Source organism: Colletes gigas, unplaced genomic scaffold, assembly GCF_013123115.1.
Source record: "Colletes gigas isolate AHSC1104 unplaced genomic scaffold, ASM1312311v1 Colletes_gigas_Sc00003, whole genome shotgun sequence".
NCBI classification, from domain to species: Eukaryota; Metazoa; Arthropoda; class Insecta; order Hymenoptera; family Colletidae; genus Colletes; species Colletes gigas.
Genome location: NW_025106632.1, coordinates 438,391 through 462,890, shown reverse-complemented (window position 1 = coordinate 462,890; position 24,500 = coordinate 438,391). Strand labels below are relative to the sequence as shown.

Genomic DNA, 24,500 nt, shown 5'->3' with positions numbered 1-24,500 from the left:
TGTATACATTGTGGTTTTGTCCATGTCTATTTTACGTCACTGGTTTCTCTGGGTCCATTTATTTTATTTCAGGGCTTTGTGTTTACCAATTCATTATATTTAATTGTTTAACTAATCGTAAATGCTGCCTTTTTTAGTTTTTTTTCAGATTACTTACAGGCCTCTATTATCTTGGGACATCGAGGGACTTTTATTTCCAAGTTAAATTTATTTTTAAGGCCGCGATACCAAGCAATTATTAACTTAGCTTACCGTTCACTCGTTCTCTCGTTTCTTGCTCCGATCCGAAGATTTGCTGCACGGTTCAGCATCGCGTCGCGTATCCCATAATTTAGCTTCACCCATTTTTAAACAAAATAATTGCTTGGTAAAATTAGATATAAGCATCGACGACTCCCTTGTATGCGTCCGCGTATGTGCCAAGTAATTCTTTTACCAACTAGCTTCTCGTTCACCCGTTCTCCCGTTTCTCGTTCCGGTCACCACTGCTTTGATGTAGAAAGCAAGTGATCGGCCGTTTAGCTGGTCCGAAGGGTCAGTTGCCGCCCTCTGGCGAGACGATCCAAAGGAAAGGGTACTTCGGCCGCAGAGGGGATCAGGGACTGTTCCTGTCTGCGGTAGCCCCGACACACGCTCCCTCTCTCAGTCAGCCGTCTCGAGTTGGGTCCATCTGGCTCCCAACAGGATGCGTGGGAGAAATGGGGAACCACTGGGTCGGGTGCGTCGATTCCCTTCCCCTTCGATTGGACTTGCCAAGAGGCAACGGAGCTGAGTCTTTTGACCAGTTACTCGGTTCGCGTGTCGCGTATCTCGTTCCTTGCGTCGATCACTGCTGATCGACGTCGCGTCGTATCGCGTCACGCGTATCCCACGATATAGCTTCATCCCTTTTTAAACGAAAGAATTACTTGGTACAACTAAACTAGAAGATCGAAGGAACATTGCTTCCTTCTATCTCTCTAGTTTAGTAATCTAGCTTGTAGGAATGTAAAAGGGAGATCGATGGAACTTTGATTCCATCTATCTCCCTTCGGGTCTCCACTCGCAGCAACCTCCACGTGGTGAGACCTGGGTAATATTATTTACCGTTTAATTAATAATCGTATCGCTCTTAGCCGGGTAATGCAATTATTAATTAAAAACTAAATAATATTAGCAAATTGGCTGCGATCCGCTTTGCATAGATCATCATAAATATAGAGCTTCTTCGCTAGGTTAGTTTTGATTCTCGTTGATTCATCAAAGATTCTAAAGTATTGTCAGAGATCAGGTATACCCAATTTATTTTTTCGGCTCATTTTTATGGGGTCTCGAAACAGCATTATCATTTTCGTATCATTCGCAACGTTACCAACAGATTCAGAAATGAATTTTAATCCCTTTCATAGTCAACTCACATGTATTTACGCACACACTACAGCTGTTTGCCTATCAATACTAATTCAGTGAATAGTTTATCAGTTGATCGCCATCCGTGAGAAGAGGTCGCTATAATCATCTCACAGTGGAGCACAAAAGTCTATAAGGTGTACGTAGGTCTTACTCGTATATTTTGTCCGTGCTCGTATTCCTCGTTTGTGATACCGCGTGTAACATAACCGACAATGTCTTGCAATAGATTGCAATACTATACGTGGCAGGAATTGAAACTTAATACATCCCGATAGATGGTATTGATCTTATAACTGATGGGTGTACCATTGAATATGTTTAGATCGGAGTACAAACTTTTTTTGGAAACAAAAACTTACTACGAAATAGTTTTTTACGTTTAACTACGAATTTAATATTGAATTCGATTGACCAGTCACTTGATCTGAGACTAGTGTTTGTAGTAGACTGATTATATCGAGTGTTTAATTATGATTTCGACGAAAAATGAGAACCAACGGTCTGGTGTATTGTTGCCGGTTTTCCTTACTGCCTGTGCAATTCCAATTTCTATGCTCTTTTGGACCATAAATGTGATTTATTCAACATTATATTCAGATACTGAGAACCACTTTGAAGGTACGTTGGCAGATTAATCGTAATTTATTTCTTCACTACTTATTCGGTATATTACGTGAACTGTTTTGGAAGACATAACCTTTTTCTTTTAGAGCATTTGGTGATATCACCATGGAGATGGTTGGCTGCAGTTGTGATTCCCATGTTCATGTCGTTTTGGGGTTTCAGAAAGAAAAGCTTGGACATCAGTGGTGCTATACTTGGTAATAAAATGCTTTCTCTACATTGTAGAGAACAAATATGTATTATATAAAGTCGATTAGGATGATTATTAGTCGTTGGTACAACTCAGATAAAAATGATTGTATAAATACTTTGTTCGTAATCTGATACAATGAGACGGACATATCGAAAAGTAAAAAAGTAAATTGCAAAATATTTACTAAAATATATTGTATTATTTTGAAAAGAGGTACGCAATGATTACTCTCTGTAGGATTTAAAATCAAGACGTTCGATACGTTTTGAAGAAGCTGTTGGATGTTTTGTTACAGGAATGTTCATGGGTTTTATTCTGACACTAACAAGTTACGCTCACGTGGCTTGTCTCTTTGCATTCTTTGTTACCTCTTCCAAAGCGACAAAGTTTCGGTCCGCTCAAAAGAAAAAATTTGAACTCGATTATAAGGAGGGTGGTCAAAGAAATTGGATTCAAGTATTATGCAATGGCGGTATGGCAACGCAATTGGCAATTTTATACTTAGTGGATATAGGATGCACAGAACTACCTATTGATTTCAATCAGAATTATAGGGGTTCCTGGTTGTCGGTAGGAATTTTAGGTACATTCAAAGTGGATGATAATCCATATTCTATTGCGCAGACAAGATTGTCAGGATTTCGAAAATAACTTAGCGAAACAGCATCTTAATCTTTTATAATTACTATAATTTAGGAGCTTTTGCATGTTGTAACGGCGATACATGGGCTTCGGAAATTGGATCGGTTCTTAGTAGTGGAAATCCCATTTTAATTACCACAAGGAAAAGAGTACCAAGAGGTAAAGATAGAAAAAATTATGATTATAAAGGTGTGGGGTCCATTGCTTCCCGTACTCGCCGCTAGAAGGACCGTTCCTCTCGCAAGCACTTGACCAATCGTCCGTCTGAATATCCATATACTCCCAATATCCCGGCATCTAAGGCAGGGGCTGTTGGGTTGCCTTACCGACGAGTCCTTTCCTACCATCTAATCCACAGGACCCCCAAAAAGCTGTGTGTCTGTCTAAGATTGTAACGTGTTATGCATTTTTGTGTATAGGAACAAATGGTGGTGTCTCTTGGGTAGGTCTTCTTGTTTCTGCGCTTGGAGGTATAACAGTGGGTTTGTTTTATTACTTAACCATACTATACACTGTAGATACAGCTATGATTCAATTAGCTGCACCACAGTGGCCTGTTATCATTGTTGGAGGAATTGGAGGTTTATTTGGTAGTATCTTAGATTCTATTCTAGGGGCTACTTTACAATATTCTGGTAAATTGGTGTTTTCTTACGTTGAAAAAATGCACTTTGCGTCGTATAATAAAATTTATCATTATAGGAATGGACGAGAATGGTATTGTAGTAGAACATCCCGGGAAAGGAGTAAAATATATTTGTGGTAGACAAATTTTAGATAATCACAGTGTCAATCTTTTGTCGAGTATCGGGATTGGTTTCACTTTACCGAAAATAGCAAACTTAATTTGGCCTTAGAAATATATACCTCATTAAAATCAATATTTAATCAAATATATGTATAAATAAGTATTTATTGTATTTTACTTAATTGAATCCAATGGAATGGTAGTGTTTAATTATTTAAAAGTTTAATTAGATCTATAAATTTTTTGATGTACTTCATTAAATATGTATTTATATGTATAGTATATAAGATGGGATTGGTTTGGAGTATCCAAGTATATGGAAACAGAATCACTTTTCTTTAGTATGTGTATATAACTTAGATTAAAGTTTAAACCACATATAATTATTTTTACAATACATATTTTGTTATGCACACAAGAATAAAGAATAAAAAGAATTGCTGTTTTTCGTGTTAAATCCTTCGTCGGCATGGAAACGACAATTTGTGCAAATAAAGCATTTAATCAGTGGGCAGAGGGTAATTAATTTTATTACTGGTCTGAACTGTAAATCTTTATGTATTAGAAGTATTTATACATTTTCTTACATGTTTAGCTATATCCGCGCGTACAGCATTGTTACGGTAAATATTTTCTACAAAACCAGTATTTTGTATAAAAATTATGTGACGCCATTGATATGATGAATTGCATTAATTGTTTTTTTCTCACCTAATAAAAGCTATGCTTTCCCAAAAAACTTATTTAAAAGGAATATTGAATCAAAGAAAAATAAGATTGCTCTGGTCAATCATATAATTTTAATTCTCTTTTTCATTCCTTTTTCAAATTCAATGGAAACAAATTTTTGAAACACAAAATAATGGAATTATCTGATAGTTTTTTTTTATCGAGTCAAAATTAATATTTATTCTTATCAAACTTTTATTAAGTTAAATACTTGCAAAAGAATACAACTTGAATGATTCATGTTATGTGATGAGAGAAATGTATGTACATATGTAGAAGACCAGTTAAAAAATACATGTCAGTAATTAAGGGGTTGGAGTCTCGAATCAAATAACCTTCAAAACGATTCGAATCACTATGGTCTTGAATATTTTTAATCTTTTACAACACTCGTATTCAAACGTTCATTATTTACGTACACTCGAAAATTTCTCTACAAGGGTTTTTAAAATAGTAACTCGGAATATTTATTTCAGCAATTCCGAAATAGTGATACAATATACCGGTCATATAAGAATGTTTCTCATTTTCATTTACCCCTTTACATCCCCGTGACATGCATTTTTGAGACAATATGTACATTATCTGGTTTTCATATTATTTATACCATGACCATATACAGAATGTTTGGCCAGTCCTGGGAAAAATTTTAACGGGAGATTCTAGAGGCCAAAATAAGACGAAAATCAAGAATACTAATTTGTTGACGGAGGTTTCGTTAAAAAGTTATTAACGTTTAAAGTTCCGCCCGTATCGAATTTTTTTCTAAAAAGTGGGTAGAATTTCGGGGGTATGTCTATTGACCAAAAATTATTGTAATTGACCCCTGCAACCGAAAATAATTTTTCCAGAACGATTTGAAATTTTTTAATTTTGTAGAAAAATTTCACACTTCGAATTTTTTCCTTGAAAGTGAGTAGGATTTCGAGGGTATGTCTGATGAACAAAAATGATTGTAATTTACCCCTGCAATCGAAAATAATTTTTCCAGAGTGATTTGAAACTATTCAATTTCGCTGAAAAATTTAGGCACCCTACTACACCTGTCGATTTTTCTTAAACATTCGTTTTTCATTTTTAATAATTTTGCTTGACGCTCTAGAGAAAAGTTGTCTAATACTTTTTTGTAGGTACCCATGAGCTCTACTTCAGAAAAAAGTTTCATTGAATTATATTCACTATTGAAGGAGTTATGGCTATTTGAAAATTGGACCACTTTTAGGGGGGGTTTTTCCTCATTTTACGGGGTTAAAGAACAACTTTTTGAATATTTTTAGAATTTCTACATATTCCTCACCAAAATACGCGTTGTTTGCGGGTTGAAACATTAAAATCCTTCAATCCGTTCAGGAGTTATGATATTTTAAAAATACTTATGAAATTTCAGGGGAACATATCAATGGTATGGTCAGACATTTCGGTAAAGAATTTTTTCCTCCTAAGTGCGTAGGCTTTCGTGGGTATGTCTATTCACCAAAAATGATTGTCATTGTCCCCCGCAACCGAGAATAATTTTTTCAGAATGATTTGAAATTTTTTAATTTAATGTTTTAATACCTTCTTAACAAAGCCTCCATCATCAAATTGGTATTCTTGATTTTCCTCTTATTTGGCCACTAGAATCTCCCATTAAAATTTTTCCCAGGGTTGGTCTAACATTCTGTATGTATAAATTAAGAATCGTTGCACACCTTAACTCAGTATGAAAGTTCGTTTACGTAAGTACCAATTAACAGTCGTTATTTTCTTGGGGGTGGTATGCGTTTTGCGAGAAATTATTCCAATCAAATATTACGAGAAAAAATATGAAAATTGTTGTAAGTTATAACAGACTTTTTTCACGAATTAACCTCTTAGCCACGGCTGAATTTTGCGCGCGACTTTCTCTGTACGGCAGAGTGAGCAAACTGTGAATTTAGCGCCACTGTAGTGGCGCGTCGTTCAAAAAGATGGCATCCGCGAAAGAAAATCCCTCGTGCCCAAGAGGTTAATAAACTATCTTTCGTTTCGGTAAATTCTAATTCTATAAACCTGAACAATGATCGTTAATATTTAATTGAACAATGAGATGCATACAGTGTATGGACTGGGAGATAATATTCTTTATTCTCTGTTTTCGTTTGTTTAAACGCTACCCCAAAAATATTCGAGGGTCCCAAGAAAACTTATTTCTAAATTGAAATCATATTTATTTTTATTCATTCCTAAGACTCTATTAAAATATTCAAATAACTCTTGTTCCATTCTCTCAAAATTAAGCTTCTCGGAAACACGGATGAAAACATTAATCGTCTTGTATTTTTTTTTTGGAAATACATTTGTAAGTTATCGTACTCGTTGTCTTATAGCTATCGTAATATTTTCACAATCTGTTATTGACTAATACGCAAACTCGGTATCATCGTCCTCGTGTTTTTGTTCTAATTGGTTGTTATTTTTAAATAAATTAAAAAATTCCAAAACCACGACCAAACTGAAAATAAACTCTCCAGCTAAAAAAATCATCTTTTTACGGTATTCGATCGCCAATGTTTTCAATCACCGTTCAATCGTTTCACGGGTCAAGTACGATCACTCTCACCGGGAACCATCAACACTGCGTTTGTTCGTAGCTGTTGAGAGAGTCATTGATTTCGACGAACAGTTAAGCGTGATTGTTGAGATTATTGGTGACCCGACGAGCGGCGACCAGTTGCTCGGATTGTTGTCTGTCTACGGGCTTTAGGTCCAGTTGTTCCATCGTGGTCGACTGGTAGTCACACCTTCTCCTCTCCCGCCATCGGACCTGCGGTCGAGCGGATAAACTGAAACAGTCAACGTCCCACAATGGACTTGACTCGGGCACGTTGTCACTGGCACGACACGGACAAATTTCTCTCTCTCTCGCTCCCTACATTCGCTAGAATGTTAGTAGTTCGTTCTAGTAGTAAACAGGTCGATCATGTTAGTAATTAGTTTCGATTAGTTGGACTTGTTCGGTCCGTATCGCACCATTGACCAGGCCCCGTCAGAAGCTGGGCCTCGCGCTTACAGGGGCCTTAAATTCACAAAAAAAAGATAATTAATTCATTTTGACGATCTCGTAATCTATACTAATAAATTTGACGCGAAGAGAAATATCGTTTCGTACGAATTTAGTTGCAATTTTATCGATATATTGAAAATTTTCCAAACGGTTTACGTCGAAAGCTAAATGATATTTTATTTTCATTTCGCGACGCGATACGGGAGTATAATAAAATTTTTAACAGCGTATCAGAGAGTCATATGCATTGTATATCAAGGCTGCCGTAAATCAATCATGCAATATGAACGGAAATATTACTGCGCGGTCGTGCGAACATTTATAATGGTCCGTTTGTTCTGTGGGTTCCATTTCGTTCGCACGAGTCCGGTGAATTTTGGAAATATATGGGAAGACATTTATACCGTGCACTCGACGGAGCAAAAATATAATCGAAACAATGATTTGTTTTACGCGATTCAAAAGGATCTTATACACACATATACAGGATGTTCGACCACTTCTGAAAAAAATTTTAATTTTAATTTTAGATTCTAGAGGGCAAAATAAGACGAAAATCAAGAATACCAATTTCTTGATCGAGACTTCCTTAAAAAGTTATTAACGTTTAAAGTTACGCTCGTAGAACGGCAATCTGCACACTTTAACTTTAAACGTTAATAACTTTTTAACGAAGCCTCGATCAACAAATTGGTATTCTTGATTTTTGTCTTATTTTACCCTCTAGAATCTCCCATTAAAGTTTTTCCCAGGGGTGGCTGAACAGCCTGTATAGTTTTTTTTAGAGTAGTTACTTAAAAAATGTTTAATAACGTTTCAAGGAAGATTAGAAAACCAGTAAAGAATCGACGAAAGTGAGAAAATTATAAACTAGGTATTCTTTGTATTTTTAACCGTTGTTCGATGATTCGTTCTAATTGTCGAGATTTAAGATTCGAATGATTCTCGCGTTTGGTATCGCTAACGAACCCGATGAAACATTTATGCGTACCGTAAGCCGAGTCGATGTAACGTGAATATTTATGAGAACGGATTCACGATAAAAGGATACGGGACGCAGTAGGAATGGAAGACGATATGAACGTGTAAATGATGTTTCATTAAGGCGTTTTCATTTCTACGGGACCGTGAATGCTGAATGTCTTGTGAGTTTGCCGTACCGAGACCGTCGTGGCTGTGCAAGAATTGGCCCGATTTCGTAGAAGCGCCGTGCCCTCCCATTTCCTCTTGAATTGCGCTATCACCTGGCGGGATGAACAACGTTTTATTAATGAAAATGTCCCGTTCGTTGCACTTTCGTTAATTAGAAACGCCGCGACGGGCGAGCGTCCGTTTCACTTACCTCACCGTTGCAGAAACAGAACAATATGGCGACGCAGAGACCCTGTAAAAACAACACTCGTCGGGGATCGTACAAAATATTCTCCTTATTTACCAAACAATTTTTTTTATAACCAAACTCGTTAACGCGTCTTAATTGCAATTTATCGAAGTTGCGGTTAATTTTCCATCGAGAGTATCCGCTTATTTACCTGAAACGAGGCCGTTATTGCGGAGAGAACCTCGTAAAATTGTTCCCAGGGGTGGTTTTTCGGTGGTCTGAACGGGGTTACCAGATAATGTAGACCCAAAAGCGGCACGAGAAGCAACGTTGCTCTAACAAAGCGTAAAAACGATTAGCTGGAACGATTCGAACGAGCAGATTCGCAAAATACTAATAGTTGCAAGTAATATTTGAAAGTGATAGCTTGGACTTTTTCATTCTTTGCTCCTGGCGTTGGTGGTAAATTTAGAAAGGCTTGGAATAGAACAGTCTTTGAAAGTAAAATACAAGAACGTATAGCATTACTTTTTCTTCTAGTTTAAAGAAGTTATATTCATTGTTTCTTGTATTTTCCTGGTGATGAGTGTGTGTGAAGTTTAAATTAGTAAATGTAAAGTATTATTTTGAACAGCAACTAACAGTGAAAGGGAATTCGTGAAAGAATTAAATATACACTGCTCCAAAGAATAAGGGGGTTGTCTACTCACTCTACTTTATCTACTCGAGAAGCAAAAATTTCAAGTTTCTTAATAAAAAAACATTGCAACGTGCTACAGGAGATACAATAAAAATCTAGTTACATTAAATATACAATCAATGGTTATTGCGATTATTATTTAATATCGACTGATACTTTTGATTTTTAGTATCTAGTCGTAGCCAAGCATTCTTCGAACGTAATGTAATTAGAATTTTACTGATGATAATATGTAGAAACTGTAAAATTGGAAAATAATATGTTTATCAATGGAAAATTAAACGAAACGGCACAGTGGTATCGTGAAAAGGATAGACAAACTACGATCTAAATAAATTGTACGTACATTTCTATATGCAGTTGGAACAAGATTGTGCAATGTTAATAATTTTCACGTTCCAAGCGAGACAGATTTATTGAAACGTGAAGCCAAAGTAAAAGACATTCTAACGCAAGAGAAACACAATGAAATATACTTCTTTCGCCTCTGGTGTTTCGTTCATTCTCCTAAATTCTCCAACATTCTTCGTCCCCTAATAATTTCGAGCAGTGTAATAACAGATGAAACGTAACGTGAGAAAATCGAATTGCTGTCGACTGTAAACGGTATAAAGTAGAATCGTTTGATTAGTTACCGAAATGCCTGTCGTATGGATCTCGAGGGTTGTGTGCCGATCGTAGGTCCCGCCCTCAGTTTCATCAACAGCACCCTCACGATGTTGAAGAGGAACAATAGATTCAAAAGCATGGAGACGCAGACCGGATAGATCAGCACGCTCATGTAATTGCCTTCGTTGATCCAACACCTGCGATCATTATCAACGCGACTGGGTTGGTCGAACGATTAACTTTATCTCGTTGCACGGAAATATCGAAGATAGAGATCAGAAGATTCCTGTTGTTAATTTTCCTCTAACGAGTTTGCAAAGGTCAGGGCAAACTGGAAATAAATTCGTGCATCATGGGCCATTGTATTATAATATATTCATTCAACGCGGTGCATGCTTTTAACTTGAAGATATAAAAATGTGTAAAATAATGGCGACGATTCCAAATCTCATCGTTATAAAATTTCTTGTTTCTCTCGCAAGCGCTCGACCCCACCTTCCATTGATACAAGCAGGGCCTGCTAGAGTTGACTCAGAGATGAGTCCCATTCTAGCAGGCCCCAAGACATTCTGTGTAAACTTTTAGAGGAAAACAAGGACAACAGGAATCGACGAGGACCTCCACGTTGCGTTATAGTCGATTTCAGGGATCAATAACTCTGGAGTGGGCCAGCAACGCGAGCTGGTGCACGGAAATCGCGATGCTCATTAATTTGCTCGGACAGAATCTCTTTGTTCATTAGGGATTTTGAGAGTGAACTGTCCTCGGGGCAAGTGCGATGGTAATCCAATTGCCTTGGTTTTGATCCTGCGGTCCGCGCACGTTTTGCTTTCACGGACCCGATGATATCAGAGAATGGTATTCCCTGGTATCACCGTCTGCACGACTTGGATGCATCCGTTTGCTATCAACCGACGCAATAGGAAATTAACGCGACGCGGTCGCTTGACATGGCGCGACCCCGGATATCACGGTTTTCTGCTCCCTTTCGATTCGTCCACGTTAATGCACGAGTCTGGTTAATTTTCGTGATCGACACCCGGCCGTGGAGCGAAGCAAATATACATAGCGATCTGCTTAAAATAAAACCAAGTGGTGTTCGAAACCTCTCGCGAACTCAAGGGGACCAGATCGAGCCATTTTGTAGGAGCTATTTAAAAGAAAAATGATAATTTCCTTTTTATACGATATTTTGGTAGCCTAAAATCTATACGGATACAAATTTTTTATTATAAAATCTTGTCAAACAACCATGTAGCGAGCACTTAAACAAATACAAATTTCTCTACTCCAACACGAGCGGTATTTTCACGAATTTTTTTACAGGAAATGTGTTCGTTTGATTGAAACGACCTGTTTACAATCTACGAACCATACATTGAATTTTTTGAAACAATTTTTTTTGGACGTTTACCTTTATTTATAACGAAGAAAATGGCAAAAAACCGTTCGACTGAATTTAATTTTGGTATAGATATTCTCAATAATATGCGGTTTTTTGGAATTTCAAAAAAATTATAAAAATTATAGCAGTTAAAAAGAGAATGATAAACTTCCACGAATATAGAAATATTGTATTGTCAAGAAAAAGAGTAAATCCGTGTTATGAATTTCGTAATATAGCAGAGTCCGTTAAACGCCCAACTTTGTATTTAATTATGCTTTACGCCCATTTGTCAGTCTTCACGAGGTATCGTTATGGGAAGTTTGGTCGTTCGTCATCGTTCACAGTGTAACGACGTCACGCGTTGATGTCGAGTGGAAGTCCGTTTAATTTCAATCAGTGCAAATTCGTGAAACAAATGGTTTACGGAACATCGTCAGTTTGCATTTACCTGCAACCACCGATGAAGTCGTTGTTTGTTAGCTTCTTATTAAAAAATTATTTTCTTGGCTACAGAATCTTATCAGTTGGACGATGATATTTGTAAATAAACTTTTTAGATTATTTCAAATAATTTCTTTATACTTTTTGGACTTTCTATATCGAATTGGCGTTGGTTTTACTCGTATTGGATTTACCTGCAACCACCGATAAAGTCGTTGTTTGTTAGCTTCTTATTAAAAAATTATTTTCTTGGCTACAGAATCTTATCAGTTGGACGATGATATTTGTAAATAAACTTTTTAGATTATTTCAAATAATTTCTTTATACTTTTTGGACTTTCTATACCGAATTGGCGTTGGTTTTACTCGTATTTAATCTAGCTCGATCACTCGGAATTGTTCTATGGAAAGCGTTACTTTTGTTTGATATTTTTTTATCTTTTCGCGTGTTTCTATCGCCCCGGTGTTCTTTGTTAATTTTATCTAACTCGACGATTTTCAAACATTTCCCTCGAAAATGGATTTCTGTTTTACTTTTTTCGAGGCATTGTGATTCGTGCGGTTGGCTTCCATACTGCTCGAAAATTTTTTTAACAATTCACCGAAAAATATACCATTGTTGGTATATTAAAATACTTTGGCTTCGAGGGTACTAGTAGATTTGTATTATTTTCATTCCAGCCCGGTCATTATTTCTTAAAATACATGTTCGAAATTATGTTTCGTGTCAAACCATTCGCTCTTTTGTCTTTTTATATTTCGTTTCGTAATGACGTGGGGTTTGGTTGCTTTTATTTTAATTTAAAATTCTTTGATCATACCTGTGAACTCTAATTATTAATCATTGCATGAAACTGTCGTATTTTAAAGGTAGAAGCATTCTATAATTTTTTACACAGAGACAGTGAATGATAGATTTTAATTCTGTTTAAATATCATTCAATGTTTCTTAACGAGCGAGTATTTCGAGTCTGGTCAGGAAGTAAACTTTGAATGTTTCAATGAAATGTAAATTCCTGTAGAGACGTTCTGATTTCTAAGCATGCCGAATTCAGCTGGAATTTAAATATTTCTCTTTCGTGAACGTTGGAAAGTTAAAACTCAAAAAAGAAGCGAAATAAACGAACGCAACTGAAATACATTGTACATTCGAAGGGTGAAAATCGATTCGACTGTGCACAATAATACAGAACATTAATAATGAGCTGCGGTTAATACTCAGGAATAATTCAATATTATCAACAGGGTAAGAATAAGCAAATGATATTAATAATAAAAGGTGCTTTTAATTTAATTACTTTGACTTGCAATATTTCTCCTGCAGTTCGTTTTCGGATTATACTTTCTGTTTAGAATTCTACAATCACTTCATTGCTGTGTATCGTACGTCTCATTCCATTACCATTTTTGTAGTATTATACATTTATTATATTATACATTTTCGACTTTATTGCTTTTAACAGCGATATAGGTGGCCAATTAAATTTCCAACTGTGTCCCTTATATTGTTCTTCAGCAACCTTTTGAATAATGAATTAATTTTACTTCCTCGATTTTATTATACTCTTCATTCGCAAGATCATTCTTGTTTAAATAGTGCTATACTTAAAACGTGCATTTTTTTTTTTATTTTAAAAAAATGTCAAATGTAATTTCTTCGTCTTATTTTCGTACGTGGAATCACCCCTTAAAATTTCGGACATTTTCAGCCGAATATTCTATATAAAAATCCGTATAGATTGTTTAAAAGCGTGTAGTAGTACTAGTGGGATAAATAAAAAATGTAGAAAAAATTTTTTAGCGCGAGACTTCGTTTTTAAGTAGAGTTCGATCGCTATGTGGCTGACGCGTCTGACCATTATTCGCTATCTCTACTTGCATCGAGATTCGTTAACATTAAACCTACCGCGACCGGTCAAATGACCATTTTTTAAATTTTGTTTAGAATTTCTAACACCCAATATTATTTTAGTGCCATTTAACTTGGCAATGAACTTACGAATAAACATCAAAACACAACTTTCTATACGTGTAATGCAAAAATTAGAAGTACGTTGCCTCGTGAAAGAGAAAAATCAAGTCATTTATGACAGTATAACCATAGAGTGCCGGTATGTTTAGTGTTAATACCAACAGTGTTTTGATATTATCCGTTTCAGCTTGTTTCGAGGCTAAAAGGTAGTAAATTGACGGAAAGTAGAGGAGACTATCACACCATCGTCGATATTACTAGGTACTAGGTACGATAAAATAAGTAGAAATAATGAATAATGGTCAGACCCCTTAGCCAACGCTTACTCGATCGCTCAACACTGATTTTCTTCAAAACCACCAGATTTTAACCCCTTGTCGTACAATAACGAGAGTCTAATTCGTGTATAAATTTTCAATGTCAAGTTTCCCAATCATGAGACTACACTCGTCATCAATTTTTATGTATATAAAAATCAACACATTTTTCCATTCGCGAGGTATTCATAAAACAAATCTATTCTCGTTTGCAGCCATTCCTCTTACGAGCAAATTTAAATAAAATAAAATAACATACGTTTGAACAATTATTTCGAATTAAATCGTACCTCGACTGTTCAAAGCCCCGAGATCTTAAGAATAAAAGTAAACTTTAGCAGCTTAATTTGAAAGGAAAGGGGGTCAGGCTTCGTTCGTGAAACAATAGTTTCGCGCCGTAATTTCAACGAATCTGGGACGGCGAACACCCAGAGGATCGCGTATTGAAGTTTCAATATACTTACTGTGCAGAGTCCGCAGGATTGTTGCTTATCGCTCTGAGACAGGCGTAAATGGTGACGATGACCGCCGGCACCGGCCATCCGAGCGCCATCAGCCATTTTACTAGCTTGTGCTCGCTGATGAAGGCGCTAACGAGAAGAGTGTGAAGGTAGAAACCCTCGCACAACATCCATGCGTAATTGGTGAGCAGAAAATAGTGCAGGACGATGTGTAAGAGGCGACACATTATCTAAACATTTTTAAGAAATCGTTGTGTCCCCAAAATGGCAAACATCACCTTCTCTATCAAACAAAATTCGGGCCTTTGGTCTATTTATGTTTCTATCTAATATGAGCTCTTGTTAAATTCGACCACAGCTTACAAAATTTAGCGATATTGCACAAAATTGGGGAATATATTATATTATTTAATAGTTTCCAAGACACGTCTAATTAACAGTAAATGTTAAGAGGTTGGATAAGTGGGTAGATTATAGCGCGAGATTATCGCGAAAGACAAGGTGTTTGGATGTCTCTGGTTAAACGCGACGAAGTGGATAATTTCTCTCGCGGCTTTGCAACAAGCCAAACAGTGTTCCACGAGTAAATAAGACGGGTAAATGTCAGAGGACGACTTGTTCGCACGTACCCCATTATTTAACAGTAAATCCGTGTTCGCGACGATGAATCTGTACCAGACGAGCCAGAGGGCGTTGTTCAAAGCAAACGATGCGAACAGATTCATATGAAGAGTGATCCTTGCACACCTCAGAGAGCTGCATTCAGAAAGGAACAATAAACATACCGACGAAGCGTTTCTCCGTAATCGCGAAACAGAGCCATTCGTGTACTCGGAGCGGAAGAGATACAGGGACCATTTATTTTAGTTTTTAGATGAAAACTGATCAAGTGAATTTCTTTCGAGATTTACGAGTTCATCTTTTTCGTCGAGGATCCAGCGCGACGCGGGTAAGCAGAGTTACCGTGACGTGGATCGCGCAACACGAAGAGACTTTAACCCCTTCGAGTATACTGGTATACGTAGCTCAACGAGTGTAATAAGGGCCCTAAGGTAGTGGCTCGAGCGTTGATAAGCGAGTGCCAGGGACGAGAGTCACCGATCAGACTATCGTCTGGACCAGGGGTCGGCAACCTTTCGAAAAAGACTAAATTTTCTATTCGTTGCATCATTATCCTCGTCGAGAACTTCTCGCGAACTAGTAAAAATAAATTGTGGATATGCTATTCGAGAAAATCACTGTGAGGGTTAAAAATAAAGGCAGTTTTCAAGAATTTCTGAATTTTTTTCAAAAATGTTTTCGAAAGTGCATTTCTTGAACTACTTCTTGTAAAAATTTCGTACAAAAATATTAGTTATTATAGCTATAATAGGAACCAGTGTGAGAGCCCCCCAAAAAATTTGTTAGAAACTTCCGGACGTGTGATTTTTCACTGCAAGTTGTGAAACGAGAAATCATGCAATTTTCTTAAACTACAAGACAGTAGCTTCAATTGCACGTACCCAATTTTTAAAATAATTATTTATTATAAGATGGTGGAACTTTGAAGGAAAAATCTCAAAACGCCGTGACAAAATCATCATTTCTATGTAAATACCTAATATAAGCGATATAAGAATAGTATTAGGTACCACCATACAAAATTTGAAGTAAAGTACCACTCAAGTGGTATTTCAAAGCAGTTAAATATTATAATTTAATAAAGAGTTTCAAAGTAAAGAAGTAAAGGCAGTGCAGCCCCGTGTAATTGAAAGAAATGAAAAAAGAAATTTCGATTTTTTCAATCCGTCACAGTGGTTTATCCCTTTAAGGAGTTGAATGCATATATCTCTTCCACTCGTTGTACCAGAAAATGGAGTCATATTTGTATGATCGTACTCATCGATGTGTGCAACCTCCTGGGAGCAGAAAATATCGGCTACTGAAAGGTTCGCCCGACTATGGATCACGGATAACCATAACGACCATTTTTACGTCAAGCTGGTTTGGCCCAGTTTGGTCTTTGAATTATAGTATCCGGCGCGAAAGGAAGAGAAACGGGCCAATAGAATAACCGAACTATCAATATTTCCTGCGCCAGGAACATTTTCGAAAATTCTTTTAACCCATTGTAGTCGTACGATAAAAGGTAAATTTTAATAGATTCAGACTATCAGCTGCACTCATCCGGCGTAACGAATTGTGAAATATTTTTTGTAGAACATATACGTATGGACAAGTATCGATAATAGGATTGAATCAGACTTTGAAAATATAGATAATACATTTGGATAGAAATTGGAAAGTAAATTTCAATGGGCACAGATTATTCCGTGAAAATAATATTAGTTAATTTTATAAGTTATATAGAATATTTATTGCTTTAAAATCTCAATTAGTGCGTATTGATGATGAGTTGTAGAGGTTTAATTAGATCAAGTTTTTATGAGTTTCTTGATAGAAATTGGATGTTACATTATCACCGACTCACCGGAAGTACGTCAGTATTACCAACGACAGTAACAACGCTATTAGCGATATCGCGTATCCGGCTTCGTAAATTCCATTAATCACCTGCTGCCACTGAAACCAAAATTAATTTCATCGTTAGGGAATCGCTTTCGAAGATAATGGTTTATGAGACACGCCAATTTAAATCTATAATTGATCGGAATCGTTTCTCGAATCGAACGATGCGTCGTTTTCGTTGCTGGACGTGCTATAATTAATTCCTTCCGATCAACACCACAAATAACGAATCGAGAGAATGATAATTTTAGGCAGAAAATATTTTAAGGTTGTTATTATTAATACTACTTCTCCCGAGGTTTGTATCCATTTCCATCAAATTTACGTCTCTCGCATCCCGGATTCAAATAACTATGGAAATAAAAGAAATATTTTCATAAAGTTAAAACAGCACCTCTGGTAGAAATAACATTGATGAATGTTTGTGTAGAATGTGTATCGAGTAATCCTCTTTAATTAAAAGAAAGGTAATGACGCGGAAAAGGGGCAATCTCACCAATTTCGATTACAAACTTCGCCTTTCTTCGATCCCTACAACGACGTAATCCCTTACTAACTTCTTCCTCCGCCTTTCCTTCTAGAAAATAGACCCGAGGCGAAGATATTTCCCGGAACTATTCGTATCGATAATACCACGAGGCGACTCGAACGGTTCTCAATTGAATTCGGAAATTATCACGGCCAAAAACGCTGAAAGTCCTCCTCCGGACAATAAGGAACTTGGACCAGCGCATAATGGAATTCAAAATAATGGTCTCCACGCGAGGTCGTCGTATTAATATGGGCTTGAAGTTATATAACAGTTGCCGCCTCTAGTTAGATGAACTTTGCATCAACTTCCGGCGGTGTCTAATTAAACTCGCCGCCTCTTTGTCTTCCGGAAATTTCATTTAACCCGCTACCAAACGAAACGACTGACACTCTTCGTTTGTTTTGTCCAGTAAACGGATGATTAATCGCGCGTAAAGTCTTCTCGTGACGCGTGACAATTCTGCTGAATAGACGTTGATTGCTATCGGTCCTTAAAGGACACACGGAAGACGCTGTTCAACAGAAAGGACGACCTTCTCGCGCGTCATATTCAATTATATTTCATAATTCAGGATACCATTCAAACTTTAGTCGAATTAAATCAACATAATTCGTTTTCTTTAATGTTCTTGCTTCGAATTTGTCCCTTTGTCAAATTAATACGATGGTGAAACATCAACGAGACGGAAAGATAAATAATTTAGCAAATTCTTTCGTTGAAGGTAAAAGAAAAAGGAACATTTAGCTTATTTTATGGTTTTGATGGTTTTGTATACAGGGTGTTCGGCCAACCTTGGGAACAATTTTAATAGGGGATTCTAGAGGCCAAAATAAGACGAAAATCAAGAATTTCAATTCGTTGATGGAGGCTTCGTTAAAAAGTTATTAACAATTAAATTCAAAAATTTCAAATCGTTCTGGAAAAATTATTTTCGGTTACGGGGGTCAATTAAAATCATTTTTTGTGAATAGACATACCCCCGAAATCCTATCCACTTTCTAGAAAAAAATTCGAGAATGTGTGAAATTTTTCAACAGAAAAAAAAATTTCAAATCGTTTTGGAAAAATTATTTTCGGTTACGGGGGTCAATTATAGTCATTTTTGGTGAATAGACATACCCCCGAAATCTTACCTATTTTCGAGAAAAAAATTCAGGAAGGTGGACAAATTTTTCGGCGAAAAAAAAATTTCAAATCGTTTTAGAAAAATTATTTTCGGTTACGGGGGTCAATTACAATCATTTTTGGTAAATAGACATACCCCCGAATTCTTACCCACTTTCGAGAAAAAAATTCAGTACCGGCGGAACTTTAAGCGTTAATAACTTTTTAACGTAGCCTCCATCAACAAATTGGTATTCTTGATTTTCGTCTGATTTTGGCCTCCAGAATCTTCCGTTGAAATTTTTTCCAGGGTTGGCCGAACACCACCCTGTATAATAAGTTTTGTGGACAATTTCTTTTCGCCGCGAGCCGCAATGATCGAGATTTCGTTCCATAGTGAAAATTTCCTGCTTTAAAGAGCAAAATCTAACGACTAAGCTCGGCGATAAGGGAACCAGACGGCTTTCAAGAATCCCACGAGGCGGTCGAGCGAATGAATATGCTAAGATGCAATGAAATGAATTTGCCCGGGATAAGCCCGAAGAATAGAAAAGAACGAGGCTGTGCTCATTTCTTCATTTACGTCAGAGAATATCTCGAAAGGACAGAGACACTTTGGCGAAACATACAATTTCTATCGAGTTCGCTATTCAAATTAGCAGTCCACTTATTCTCAACGTTTCTCTTTAAGAGTTGCATTTAGAAGCTAGAACATTCATAGGTATTGTTCTCAAGAAATAAATTCTATTACAATTAAATGACAACTTTACGTTATTTGTTCACGAGGTATCTATATTCTTTATCATTTGCTCTAGGTACTTTCTCGTTTAAGCGCTACTAATAACTATGAAGCTTTGCTTCAACCATTAAGTACAATTCCATGTTACTCGTAGCGGCGAAGTCGTGGCTTAAAAGAGTTTCTCTTATTTATTTGCTCGCGAGGAGATATTTTCATTTTATGTATATTCTTGTTTAAGTGCTGGTAAAGTATGTCTAACGCGTACTTAGCGTAAAATACGTTCTTATGTTAGTCATAACAGTCTCTGCTTTAAAAAGTTTGCCCTTATTTATTCATCCCCTTACGACGACAGCTTTTTTCGTTTGTTTTGCAATATACTTTCTCGTTAATGTGGTATTCAAACGTTTAAGAGATAAAATACATTTCTATGTTACTCGTACTAATGGGGTCGGTTTTGAAAGAATTTTTTTTTTCTTGCATTTATTCCCTTACTAATGAGGATATATTTTTTTAATTCGTTTTTATTTTTTTTCTCGCTTCTCTACGACCGGAAACCACTCGGAGATGCTTTTACTATAAAATACAATTCCATGTCAGCCCCGGTGACGGAATGATGGCTTGAAAAAAAAGTTTGTTCTTATTTATTCATTCCTTTACGACGACATCCCTTTTCACTCATTTTATGTATTTTCCCGTTTGAGTGCTACTAAAAGTATTTCGAAGGTGCTTTTACCGTAAAATATATTCCTATGTTATTTGTTCAAACAGGAGACTTGTTTCAAGTAGTTTTATTTTTATTTTAGATACAGTATATTCAATCAGTAGTCGTGGCTTTAAGAAAAGAAACCTTTTTCCATTCGTACGTTCATCTATAAAGATAGTTTATTTCATTTAGTTCAAGTGCCTTCTAGTTTATGTCCAGCAAAGTGGTTTCAGCGATATTTTCAACGTAAAATTTAATTGAATGCCACTCTTAATGTTCCAGTTACGATATTTTTATGGAAACAGTGAAAAATTCAAATGGCTTGTTAGTTCAATAACTGAGAAGAAACGCGCTATAAAGATATCATATGTTCCATATCTTCCATTTAGAAACGGATATTGTCGTTCGTAAAAGAGACAATAAAATTTTAGTCAAATTTACGAACCTTCTTGAAAAATCAATCTACCACGTACAAATTGACGAAGACCTTAAGAAGGAAGATTCTAAAATTTATAAAAATGTATGAGAACACACTGAGACTATAAAATCTTTTTATGAAAATTTGACCGAATCAACGACTATTTTTCTAAATTGTACGCGTCAACGTTTGCAAAGATGAATCTGTTTCCACTCGTGTCAGCTTTATTTCTGACTTGGAAATACCGTGTGTATTTATTTTTCGTTCTTCAATTTTAAATTGGTGGGATTTCCCGCGCACGACGTGTGCTGTGCTTTCCGACTCTATAAAGGGGCAAATGCGAAGAAATTGTGTTAACCGTAAGTATAAATTTGATCGTGCAGCAATAGCCAAAGAAGTACGAAAGCGTTTGCTTTTCAGATAAGTGTGCGAGCATTAAAGTATATTACTTTCTTAACAGAAAAAAGAAAAACTATGGAAAAAGTAGCAACGGTTTAAAAAACAGAACATTGTGGAGGGTATAAATTTTACGATAAAATTCTATAATTTTTAGTTAGGAAAGAAATGCAATTTCTGTGTTTATGATATTCTGCAGACTTGCAGTTTTATTCTCGCTGGATGTGTTTTACATTCTCTTGTTTGCTGTCGCAAATTTTAGTATGGAATGTTAAAATTTTTTCGAAAGCGTCGCGGAGGTACAATTAAAGACTTTGTAAAAAAAACATAAATAGATTTTTACAACTTGCATTCGTTGCTTCTGGGTTGCTATACACGAATGGGATAAAAAGTAAAGTAAATGGTGGATGGTGATGGATTTTTTAAAAGTTTTTAAAAATAACGAAAAAGTTTATAACGAGGATGCGTAATATTGAAATCAGATTTTATCGAATTTGTCACAGAGATGAGATTTAGATATCATTGGAAATTCAGATTAACATTTGCGTAATTCAAATATTATGCAGATCTACATTAATATGTGTATAACAGAAATATTGTAGAAATTTATATTAATATTTGTGTAATATTGTATAAATCTGGATTAATATTTGAATAATAGAATCAAAGTTGGGCATATTTATATCTTTCAGAAAATCTAGAAAATTTGAAATCGTATATAATATTTAACAGAATTTATAAATGTTCAGTAGGTGATCAAATTTCAGGAATTCAAAGTATAGTAATTATAGATTTTTAACCGGTTTAGGATAAGTTAAAAAGACAGAAATCTGTACGAATCAAAATAATAATTACATCGCATAAATATTTAAACATTGCGTTTGAATAATGTTTCATAGAATTACGCGCAAGGTTGATTATTAAATTTTTTCTCGATGCTGAACAAAAATTTCGTTAAAAAAACGTTGATGAAAACGAGCTACTTTGAACAACCACGGATATTAAAAATGAAATGGAATAACGTGGTAAAATCATCGGTAATATAATTTTCATGTACCATTTACATCGAAACATTTATCGAACCGAACCATTCTTAATTTTACGAAACATCAAAAAGTCCATCAATAAATTCACGTTTCGCTTTACACATTCCCGCAACGTACAAATTTAATTTCAAAAGTTTCGATATTATCCTTCTTCGCAATGGATGAAAATAAATTCTCATAATGCGCGATGGATAGCAAAAACATTATCCAACGTATAACTTTTCGTTCCATTCTAGATTTTTATACGCTGGATAATTGTTATTGCATAGTCATCGTTATTTTCACCTTTTTCCCCCCGAAAAATTGTTCCTGGAAACAGATCCGGTGCTCTTATTCGAAAATTAGATGGGAAAAAGGTTTCCTTGCTTCCGTCTGTTGTTTTCATATATTTATTTCTCCCCTTCGTTCCAACCTGACAGCTTCCATCCTACCTCCGTGTTCATATTTTATTCTATTATACTTCTCCGTTTATTACAATATATGTACATCGTTGCATAAAACTTTGAAGCTACCTTCTTTAAAATAAATGAACTCGTATACGTACATTTTGACGCTCTACTATCGTAAATTTTTCACTATTTCTTCCTATCGACATTTTCAAACAAAATTTGTTGAAAGGACGTGCTGCGAAAAAATGGAACACTACTGTTATTCGTCGATATCAAAAGAATAGAATATAAAAGTTCGAACAACTAGGTATTCATATAGTCATCGGAATTTGAATATTTTAATTCAGGAGAATATTTCTTAGGTACGATATGAAACACAAATTCTTTTGGAAACGCTAAATTTAAGCTAAATTTAAAACGCTGAATTAAAAGATTACAATTCTGATAATTATGGAGGATGTTCGGCCATTCCTGGGAGAAATTATAATGGGAGATTCTAGAGGCCAAAATAAGACAAAAATCAAGAATACCAATTTGTTAATTGAGGCTTCGTTAAAAAGTTTCGTAAACGTTTAAAGTTTCGTCCGTATCGAATTTTTTTCTAGAAAGTGGGTAGGATTTCGGGGGTAGGTCTATTCACCAAAAATTATTGTAATTGACCCCTGCAACTGAAAATAATTTTTCCAGAACGATTTGAAATTTTTTAATTTTGTAGAAAAATTTCACACTTCGAATTTTTTTTCTTGAAAGTGGGTAGGATTTCGAGGGTATGTCTAATGAACATAAATGATTCTAATTGACCCCTGCAATCGAAAATAATTTTTCCAGAGTGATTTGAAACTTATCAATTTCGCCGAAAAATTAGGCATCCTACCCCTGTCGATTTTTCTTAAACATTCGTTTTTCATTTTTAATAATTTTGCTTGACGCTCCAGAGAAAAGTCGTCTAATACTTTTTTGTAGGTACCCATGAGCTCTACTTTAGAAAAAAGTTTCATTGAATTATATTCACTATTGAGGGAGTTATGGCTATTTGAAAATTGGACCACTTTTAGGGGGGTTTTCCTCATTTTACGGGGTCAAGGAACAACTTTTTGAATATTCTTAGAATTTCTACATATTCTTCATCAAAATACGCGTTGTTTGCGGGTTGAAACATTAAAATCCTTCAATCCGTTCAGGAGTTATGATATTTTAAAGATACGCATGAAATTTCAGGGGAACATATCAATGGTATGGTCAGACATTTCGGTAAAGAATTTTTTCCTTGAAAGTGGGTAGGATTTCGAGGGTATGTCTATTGACCGAAAATGATTGTAATTGACCCCTGCAACCGAGAATAATTTTTCCAGAATGATTTGAAATTTTTTAATTTCACCGAAAAACTTGTCCACCTTCTATGTATTATAGATAATTCGAACACTAAGTGTACCAATTTTCTTGATTTCTCGATAAATCATTCCTGGGATATAAAGCGATACAGAGATCGACCATTCGTACGTTTTGTATTTTTGGTCGCGGGTTATTTAAAAATATAAAACAATAGAAAACACCGGAGGGGGAGAGACAAATTTGAATTGGAAAGTGTACGTGCGCGTGATTGTGGTTTTATATCGACAAATAACAGTAATATTTCATTTTCAAACAGCATATATTCAAACAGCAGAAATTGATAAAAATTTGGAAATTTAGCATTTCGAAAAGAATTTGTATTCCATATTCTGTACCTAAGGAACATTCTCCTGAATCGAAAGATTCAAATTTTCGAAACATCACGCGCACTTTGCGCGTCGATGTGACACGTTATCCCTTTAACCTTTGTCCCTTTATCTCCGCTGGCTGATCCTCGACCTTACTCCCTCGTGAAGATCGCATCGAACGCCATGGAAATAATCTCTGTTCGAAACTGTTGCTAAATAGACGTTAGTCGGGAAAGAAACAGGATCTTGTTTATCTTGTTCCCGGCATTAATCCTCGCCAGAAGCATCTGGGGATCGTACGGCAGCTGTACGACTAGTTTCAAGGAACACGGAAACGGGGGATCCTTGCTATTGCTTTTCTGGAATTACAGTTCGCGACAAGTGGTACATAGCACATCGCGTAG

General features: G+C 35.8%; 2 protein-coding genes across 8 annotated transcripts in view; one reads left to right on the top strand and one right to left on the bottom strand.

The window, feature by feature from the left end:
• The first annotated feature begins 1,552 nt into the window (after positions 1 to 1,552).
• On the top strand, positions 1,553 to 3,886 carry LOC122404651 (transmembrane protein 19). Its single transcript, XM_043408814.1, has 6 exons — positions 1,553 to 2,010; positions 2,103 to 2,213; positions 2,505 to 2,792; positions 2,906 to 3,010; positions 3,271 to 3,486; positions 3,554 to 3,886. The coding sequence occupies exons 1-6, from the start codon at positions 1,863 to 1,865 to the stop codon at positions 3,706 to 3,708; spliced, it is 1,023 nt and encodes a 340-aa protein (XP_043264749.1). The 5' UTR covers positions 1,553 to 1,862; the 3' UTR covers positions 3,709 to 3,886.
• A 1,984-nt stretch (positions 3,887 to 5,870) lies between these two features.
• The window catches only part of LOC122404548 (calcitonin receptor-like), a 160,254-nt gene continuing 141,624 nt past the window's right edge, over positions 5,871 to 24,500 (bottom strand). For 6 of the 7 annotated variants that reach the window (XM_043408596.1, XM_043408594.1, XM_043408597.1 and 3 more), the window contains 8 exons: positions 17,032 to 17,123; positions 15,191 to 15,317; positions 14,565 to 14,791; positions 10,010 to 10,180; positions 8,886 to 9,009; positions 8,696 to 8,737; positions 8,514 to 8,597; positions 5,871 to 7,113 (listed from right to left, as the gene is read on the bottom strand). In XM_043408596.1, the coding sequence (XP_043264531.1) occupies positions 6,973 to 7,113; positions 8,514 to 8,597; positions 8,696 to 8,737; positions 8,886 to 9,009; positions 10,010 to 10,180; positions 14,565 to 14,791; positions 15,191 to 15,317; positions 17,032 to 17,123 (1,008 nt within the window). In that variant the 3' untranslated portion in view covers positions 5,871 to 6,972. Of the gene's footprint in view, positions 7,133 to 8,513; positions 8,598 to 8,695; positions 8,738 to 8,885; positions 9,010 to 10,009; positions 10,181 to 14,564; positions 14,792 to 15,190; positions 15,318 to 17,031; positions 17,124 to 24,500 lie in introns of all 7 variants that reach the window. The other variant, XM_043408599.1, reaches the window with a different exon arrangement.